Genomic DNA, 8,980 nt, shown 5'->3' with positions numbered 1-8,980 from the left:
CTTTGCATATAAAAACAAACATACGGCTATAAATATCTTACATAATCATCATGACATACACTCACATCTTATATAGCTTTTCAATAAAAATATTTTTGTAGACGTATTTCTGTGTAAGCAATGTCTATCTTTTTCTATAGACACCTAATAGGTAAATTTTATAAATTTACAAGTAGTTTTGTTTGAACATCTAAAAGTTCAGGTCCTTTCAAAGAATTAATTTCTTTTCTTGGTTGGTTTTATATCGGTAATAGTATAGGGGACGTCCCAACTGGAGTCAAAGATTCACGGTTTGAAATGTAAACATGTTGAGTGACTTTCCAAGTAAATTTATGATATTTGCTCTGCTCGTATTTGGAAAACAAACAGAGTGAAAGCATTTGATTTAGTTAAACTTCGAATGCCTGGTACCGTGGTTTCAAAAGGAATTTGTGGTTTCATTATTAGATGTAAATATCGACTTATTTCTTATTTTTGGTAACTGCATGTATACTTACTGGTAAATCATGTTTACGCACAAAACGGTGAAATGTGTACAAAAGTAGAGCGAGACCAGGAAATGTCTTCATCTATTTAAACAAACGTGGTGATAGATTAACTCTACCATGTTAGTATTGGTTAGTCTGTAAACAACGGAAATGCTTGGTACAAGATTTAAAAATTGACAGGGACATACGCTGTGTAGGCTATATTCATGTGTCTGTTTATTGCCATATGTCAGTATGTAGCCAGAAACACCATAAAATGTAGTATTAATTATGGTAGTTTTACCATCCTATCTTAGAGCACTTCTATTCTTATGTATGGCTTAGGCTTTTAGTAGCGTTTATTCTTTACTTATGACAGTCTACTGGTTTTTCAGTGTTTGGTGCTCTCAAACATGTTAATCTGTTAAGAAGAACACAACGATAGTGCACTTTATTAAAGGTAAAAAGTGCTATGGATATACAAATGATGTTGCAATGAAGGGTTATGTAATGTTTTAGTTTCATTCATTTGAGAATAAAACGTTTAGCCTATTTATTTATTTTTATAATATTTTTTTTTCGCTGCTGTTTATGGGGAGCAAAAATATTGGTGTTAACCTTGGTGCAGCAAAACATATCAAGAAATACGGTCACAAACAATCAACCAGCGGGAAAAATACGACAAAGCCCAGAAGCTTAAAACATGTAATGACGTTGGAGGGTTAACAAGGTCATTAATCCCAATAAATACTTACGTTGACAAAACAAAATTATTGACTTCACCATTAACTAGAACAAAAAAACACACAGTAACAAAGTTAGAGAATATCAAAAATTAAATGTATAATATGTAGTTAATGTAGCCAGGTTTGCTGTTATCAGACTTTTGTTTGGTAATTAGCAACTTAGTCTTAGCAGTTGTTAGGTTTTCTGGCATGGCTGCTGTTTTGTAATCAAATGAAATTGACATCTGTCCGTTGTCAGTTCAAACCTCATAATGACCAAATACTATGTGCCTAATTTTCAACAACAATCGGTTTTTAAATATTTTATATGCCAGTGTATTCTGTTAATATAATAACTTGAAACATTGACTTTTAATTATTTTTATTGTGTTGTTTTAATACAGAAATCAATTTTATGTGCAGTGATATTTAAAGCAAACAATCCCAATATACAGCAGATATCTAAGTTGTTTATGTACGGCTGAATAAAATGTCACAAGTCATGGATTTTGGCAAGTATAGAGGTCACACCTTTCAGTACGTTTTAGATACTGACCCAGGATATGCACGATGGGCTTTCAACACCTTTTCCAAAAACGCGCGTGGAAAAGCCCAGGAAGATTTTTTGGAGTTTTTGATTGAGCATTTGAAAGAGCCAGATCTGACAAAAGATCCCGTACTTAAAACTGCCTGGTACACAGATCCACAAGCAAAAATGCTTGTAGATTATGGATTAACTCCAAACCTTCGTAGCATTTCCTTTAACAATAGAATTACACTTGATATGACTTATGGCAAAGAAGATGATGTTGACCCTCACAAGTATTTATTGTTATTGGATAAAGATTTATCCAGTCAATATGCTGGTGACCTGAGTTTCACCGTTTCATTAGATTTTACCAACAATGTATGTTATTACCTCAAACCTGAAATTGTTAACTGTGCCCTGAAAGTAAGAAAGAAATTCCTGGACAATACTGAAGCCGACGAACACTACAAAGGCCTTGGCCAGCCGAGCAAAATAGTGCTAGATTATTGGTTATTTCCACCTGAATCATCAAGAACAGAAAGTGGTAGGCCCACTAAGACAGGAAAATGGACTCTATTTTTCAATAAACTCAAGGAAAATGAAGATGGCCTGACCGACCTTGACGTTTGTTATCAACGATTACGAGATAATGTTCAACTGCTAAATGTACCTTTCAAAGTATCAACGCGCCGTCCTAATCCAAATGCTTCAAACTTTAGCCAAGGTGTGGCCGTTATTTATTGCAGCGAAGAAGATCGGGTGGAAGTTCTGATGAAATTAGCTGATATACTTTCTCTAGAGAAAAAAAAGTATTATTGGAAATACCACAGTAGTAACTACGCAAAGGATGGTAAGAAGGCATCAAATTTTTTTTATGACCTGGCTGGGGTATCTTCAAAAGCAGCAACATCTCCCCCACCATCAAAAAGAGCTAAAACGAAACAAGATCAAGAAATCTGATTAAAAAAGTCACTTGGATGATTTGGAGCAAGCTTAATTTGCTTAGAGCTATTGGTTCGTTACTGCAGGCAGTGTCTCATAATCATATTTGCAATGTTTTTTTTTAATTCGTTTCACCTGACTATATACATACAACCATTTTTCTTATATTAACGCAATAAAATATATCGTTTTTGTATTTACCAAATACTTGTGAACTTTACAATGAAGATGTGCTTCATAATATTTGCATGTTAGTGCCTATGTGTGATTTTACTTCCTCTAAGTCTAAGTCTTAGAAAACCCTCAAGTGGGTGGTATGTTTGTCTATAAGCATCAGATTTCCACTTCCTTCCAGCAGTTGTCAGCACTATCGCTGTTGAATTCGTTTTAAATATTCCATCTGTGCATATATTATTGAAAAATGTGTTGTGACTTAGCTGTAGTCCATCTTACAAATTCTACAATGAGATTTTTACAGAATTGTAACTTGTAACATATTTTAATCAGTGAAGTGCTTTTTATTTTGTAGACTTGGTATATAAATAAGTCTTAAAATGGACCCTATCAAAGAAGCTCATTCTTTGTCAAAGAAGAAAAAGTTAAAAATTATTGACAAAGAAATACATAAGTTATATGTTGCATGCAAGGATTCTGGTTATTCTGCAGAAAGAATCAAAGAATTAGCCCAGCCAATTATTCATGCTGCACAACAAGGAAGTCAAAAAAGATTTCGCCATAAATGTGTAAAGTGGGCAGTGATATGCAGTGTTATTTTTGGATTTCTGTGTTGGAGCCCTACCAACTATGCTACCAAAGTTGTAACAAGAAAATTTATGGTCAACTATGTAAGTACTAAAGAGATTTAATCCCATCTCTAGAATTTATCAGATGCAATTGAAAATATTAAGTTGTAATTTAAACATCTTTTAACAAAATCTTTTGCTTAAAACTCAAGATCTCCTAGCTATTGTGACTCAGTCCTGTTTTGTGTTGTTATTATTTGAATTCATCTAGATCCTTCCTTACTATGACTGGACCAGTTGGTATGATGACTGCTTTCTATACAATCCATATTACAAATCTGACTACCAGGGTCTTCTTCCAGAAGAATGTGAGGTATGATTTATGACAAATGTATATTACTATTTTGCAAACTGAGATTGAAACAAAACTAAGAATGCAGTACATTTCACATCCTACTTTCATTTAACTGGCAATATCCAGGTGTGTGGGAATTCATTAAAATTGTCCAATATTTACCAAAATACTTACTTACTATTTTGTAACCAAAAGGTGTGCAAGAACCTAAAAAACCTGACAGAGTTGCATAATGTCAATATGTCATACATGGAAGATCTTATATTCAGAATGGAACCAGCATTGGTCGGTGATGCAATGCATGATTGGAAATCAATGCATCAATCAGTCACATTAAATGACATTTTTGAAGTAAGTGGAAGTGTTCTATTGGGTTATTTCTATACATCACTCTTTCAAGTGTGATTAATATGAAGAATTCCGGATGACACTGTCATTTGATTTCCATGACATCATCAAACATGTTGCTTTTACTGTACTTAAAATGTATATATATATAACGTGCCAACACCAATTTCAAAATATATTCTATTAGATCTACAAAACCAATACTGAAACACTGAGCAACGAGAAGCTTTGTGGTCTACGTGTATCCAAAGGGCTGCAGTTAGACAACGCTACAATTCTGGATCTGATTGAAAAAGTCCATGCAAAGATGAAAGACGGAGAACATGGAAACTTCACTTCATATTGGTATTTTGGCGATGTATACAACAATAGAATAATAAAATTAGAAAGGATAGTTTAACTTATAGTGACAGAAAACTACCTGCAGGCACCATGATTAAAACATGTATGTAATTATACAGGACAACATGTCACAAAGATTCGGCAAAGGAAATGCACAAGTTGTACTATACACCATATTTCTTGCCCGGTATGTGTGAACCAGTGCAAAACAGAAATTTTCTATTACTTGGAAGAAAAGCAGCTAACACGTCCAAGATATTAGCTGTAAGTAACGCGCAGAGTTAAATGATGATGTTTGGCCTTGTTTTAATGGAATTTATAATTAACTGAACTGCACCACACAAAGAATAAAAATGGTTGTTATAAATTGAAGTGTCTAAACAGTTTAAAACGTATGATGGTGAGAATGCTGGAAGTTGGTTTGCTCAGCTGCATGGTTCAATGCACTTTATCCTCAAAGCACAAGATACCTGCAAGGATATCTGTCCCAGACTCGAAGTTTATCTGCAGAAAGGACAAATTTGTAAGTTAACTGACAACAAACATAGTGGCTTTTGTAACAGTATTAATTTCAGATACATGTGATACTGCCATCAAATTGGTATATTCTTGCTGTCTTGGCCTCAGTTAAGATTCAGGTGTTTGTATGAGACAATTTTGGGTAATGAGTCATAAAAGGTAATAAAAATGTCATTAAATTTTAAACTGGTTTTTTATTTAACAGTAAATGTTCCCAATGAAAGGCTGTACTTGGTTGCTTTCCGTCCACACAGTAAAGACGCAGTGGCCATTGGAACAAGCTATACTCATGGTTAAAACATAATTTGACTGTTCCTTATGCTTGGCTGCAATCAATATCAATAACTGTATAACAAGAAATCATTGTTCCTGCCACGCTTAATTTGTTTTGTAGACGCTTATTGCTTTTGTATTTTTAACAAGAATTTGTAGTAATGTTAGCTGTGTTTAACTGTTGCAGAGAGATTATGTTTTATCTTTAGTTTATTATACAAGCCAACTTTGAAATAATATGTAAATATGCACAATTTTTCATTTCTTCAATAATTGCATGCTGTCATTGTTGCTAATAGGATTTTATATCGTGCTAAGAATTTCGAATTTGTTTCTATTGCAGAAAAAATACTTGCAGTCTTTGTAGTTTAAAAGAGATTATGAAATAAACCTGTCTATTTGCATAATTGCTAATCATACATTATAGTGTTATAAACGGCAGATTTATAGGTTCGGAGGTAAGATATTTGGAAACACACTGCGATTATCTACCTCTCTTTGTCTTAGGGACTCTTGTCATCTTTTGGCTCAATAACAACATCATTGCTGGCAGTCGTGATGCGCACAACCTTCTCCCCCTTCTCAGCTAAAATCTCTTCAATATTCCTCTTTCCCTCTAAGTCACTAAACCAGCCCAAGTTATCAGCAATTATGTGGTGATTTTTGCATCCAGGACACTGAACAATTACAACACCATGATGATAAGCCTTCTTGGAAACATGCTTCGCACTTCTCTCATTACACACAGTGCATGTATAAACAAGTTGGTAGTGAGTAGATTCAGGGAGTTTCATTTGTCCTGTGTTCCTTTTATTCTTTTTATCTGAAGCTTCTTGGTGATCAGGTGTTTCCGCTTGAGCTTTTGTGGAGTTGTGATTCGATTTTGTGCAGAAATTCTTCCTGTTGTCAGTAAGTCGAATTGCGCAGGATGATACGCCATCACTGTATCTTAAAGAATAATAAGATCTTGTCGCATGCATGTGGATCAATCTTCTAGGTGGCATGAATAGAGCATATTGGCTCAACACAGGACACCACTCACAGACTGGCATCAACATATTAACAAATTGCCGAAATGGCAAAATTATTTTATACATTGCCAACTTTAAAATATGTTAATGGCTTAAAATATCCTTGATATCTACAATGCTGAAAATGTTCAGACAATAAAGATGTTCAATTTTACGAAATTTTGGTAAGTATACATATAAAAGCAGTTTGGCAGTAACCCTGCATTACAAAGCATATACTAATGTTGCTTTCAACAGCTAATAGCAAAAAAACTTTGGGTAGGACAAACAGTAAGTAAGAACATTGCCAAAATTTGCGATGCACATATTTTAGGTCAATTTAGTAAAGGGTAAGTTATGATAAATGATACTCGTAGTCCAAAATAATTGTAAAAAAATTAAATGTTGAACTCTTCCAAAACGTTTGTGAAAAAATATGGCTACTATTACTGGCACACGTCTATTAAACATGAAAAAATTAATTGAACATTGTAGTACATATATCATATATATAGTGTATATATATATATATATATACCATAGACAAACTGTATGAAAACTTGAGACTATTTTGAGTGTAGTAGGATTGCTACTACTCTCTAGTTTCCTTAATTTTACATGGGGATTGGAAGTTAAATCAGGAAACTCTGTGCATTAAACCCTTCCCAAGAAAAAACTTTGTGCAATCATGCCGGAGACTTATTGTATATCTTCAGTCTCCAAGCCGTGATGGCTGACTGTTTTCTTGCTGGATGTATAAATCTTGCATTAATAGTATACATTGTTTATCCCTAATAACCATCACGTAAATGCATCTTTTTCTCTCCAGTCTAATAATTCCTCTTCATCAGAACTTGCACTGCTATCAGCTTTTTCTTCTTGAATAGGTTTATCAATTTTTGGCCCAACTTTTAATTTGTTCAATGTTTCGTCTTTTTTATCACATAATTTGTCCATTAAAGTGTAGAGATTCATTTGTTCATCTATTTCCGTAATTTCCCTGTCCAAATGTCCGGTTTCCTGCTCTTCGTCAATTAACTGCTCCGACTGTCCCGTTTCATGCTGAAGTTCCCGCTGAAATGACTCCCACTCGCGGTCCATTTTGTTTGCTGGAGTTTCTACTCCTCGCATTTTTGCATCTGCTTCGGGATTATCGAAGAATCCTTCCGGCAAAGAACTTCCCAGACTTGGGGTTGTTTTCCTAACAGTTTCAGTGCTTGATGTGCTGGGTCCTTCTCCATCTCTTTGAGATGAAACTTTAACTGATGGAAGCATCGTCACTTGTGGCTCGTCATCAGATGAACCCTCAGAGTCGCTGTAAGCTCCCGAAATCAACGGCAGGGCTGCTTTAGGAGGTTTTGTGCCAGGATTGTTTATCTTCCTAAGTTTAGTTGATGGTGCAGCAGGTTCACCAATCTGACTTCTCTTTAGGCTTTTTGCCTTGTGTTGCTTTACTACGGCAGATTTTGACTTTGTAGGTTGCACTTGCTCACTACTCTTCACGATTGCTGTTTTACTGGAAAAAACACTGTTTGTTTTGGAATCAATCTTTAACTTTTTTGCATCTTGCTTGTTTCTTAGGTAGTCTTCAGCAATTTGTAATCTTTTGGTTGAAATTCCATTATTTTGACTTGACTGAGCCTTTCCATTCAAGGCTTCATTGTTGCTCTTTTTATTCTTCATTTGCTGCATCATCTTTCTTAAATCAGTTTGAGAAACCTTTGCTTTTCCCTTTTTAGACGACATTGCGATTTTTAAATCCACCCCGCCCGTCTTCTACTGGTAACTCAGAATTTTTAAGAGCACTTGAATATAAAATTATATTCCTGAATATAGATCGGTTATATGAAAAGCAATAATCACAATACTAAATTCAAGAAATGTTCAATATACCACTATTATCTATACACAAGAAAAGATACCATAGTGTACCTTGCAACTTTGTAATTTTGGTAGGCTACATATAAATATTATGGAACTTAACATTTTAAAACCCTATAGGCCTATAAATACACATTTAAAAAGGCAACATTTATTTTTCGGAGAAACAGACAAATTTTGTAAGTTTACATTCAGAGTACTTTTCTCACTTAATTAAGGCTAAATGTTGCATTTTGGTTAAAGTCTGAATTAACGAAATTCAACTAATTCATCTATAGGCCTATTTGCATGCATAGAACTTTCAAACCTGCTGCCTACCTATCACTAACAAGGGTAAAATAGTCACTTCAAAAAATTAACATCTCTATTCTCCAAGGTAGGTTAGCCTATCTTTTCGGCTAGGGCCAAGCCACTTCACAAAATCGCTTTGGGTGTTTGGTACAATCCATGCTAGCTAACCTACAGACCTAATATATAGGCAATATAGCCCAACTGTATTAGGCCTATTGTTCTCTTGTATGTTTTAAGCTTATAAGTTGGGCCACTGTTCTTGGCTACTTTTTGCCGTTGTTTATTTGTTGTACTGTAGCAGACTAGGCCTAACTGTAAATCTGTAATAGTTATCGTAATCATGTTTTTCGTTCTACCTCCGTACAGTCAATTGCTACAAACGAAGATACTGGTTAAATGGTACGACTTAAAAAACATGAGCATTTTTACTTTCTCACAATGGGGAACTCCCGCAACACAATTACGTCATGCCGTATAAATTAAATCATAAAATCCAAAATGAAGAAAACGCCAAGAATTTCGTCTGTGATTCGCGTGTTTTTACACCTTTTAATG

At 34.5% G+C, this 8,980-nt stretch overlaps 3 protein-coding genes across 3 annotated transcripts; 1 reads left to right on the top strand and 2 right to left on the bottom strand.

Annotated features, from left to right (window-relative positions):
• Positions 1 to 3,192: 3,192 nt before the first annotated feature.
• Positions 3,193 to 5,662, top strand: LOC143449134 (uncharacterized). The gene is made up of 7 exons (XM_076949217.1): positions 3,193 to 3,508; positions 3,678 to 3,779; positions 3,957 to 4,112; positions 4,297 to 4,454; positions 4,571 to 4,715; positions 4,836 to 4,974; positions 5,176 to 5,662. Exons 1-7 carry the CDS (start codon positions 3,218 to 3,220, stop codon positions 5,265 to 5,267), a joined length of 1,083 nt encoding a protein of 360 aa, XP_076805332.1. The 5' UTR covers positions 3,193 to 3,217; the 3' UTR covers positions 5,268 to 5,662.
• On the bottom strand, positions 4,008 to 6,340 carry LOC143449140 (uncharacterized). The gene is made up of 2 exons (XM_076949226.1): positions 5,736 to 6,340; positions 4,008 to 4,955 (listed from the first exon to the last, which is right to left on the bottom strand). The coding sequence occupies exon 1, from the start codon at positions 6,338 to 6,340 to the stop codon at positions 5,747 to 5,749; it is 594 nt and encodes a 197-aa protein (XP_076805341.1). The 3' UTR covers positions 4,008 to 4,955; positions 5,736 to 5,746.
• A 52-nt stretch (positions 6,341 to 6,392) lies between these two features.
• On the bottom strand, positions 6,393 to 8,139 carry LOC143449138 (uncharacterized). The gene has a single exon (XM_076949223.1). The coding sequence runs from the start codon at positions 7,997 to 7,999 to the stop codon at positions 7,055 to 7,057; it is 945 nt and encodes a 314-aa protein (XP_076805338.1). The 5' UTR covers positions 8,000 to 8,139; the 3' UTR covers positions 6,393 to 7,054.
• Between the last annotated feature and the right edge of the window lie 841 nt (positions 8,140 to 8,980).

This window comes from Clavelina lepadiformis, chromosome 3 (genome assembly GCF_947623445.1).
Source record: "Clavelina lepadiformis chromosome 3, kaClaLepa1.1, whole genome shotgun sequence".
Lineage (NCBI taxonomy): Eukaryota > Metazoa > Chordata > Ascidiacea > Aplousobranchia > Clavelinidae > Clavelina > Clavelina lepadiformis.
Note: the sequence above shows the minus strand (reverse complement) of the source record. Positions and strands in the feature narration are given on the sequence as shown.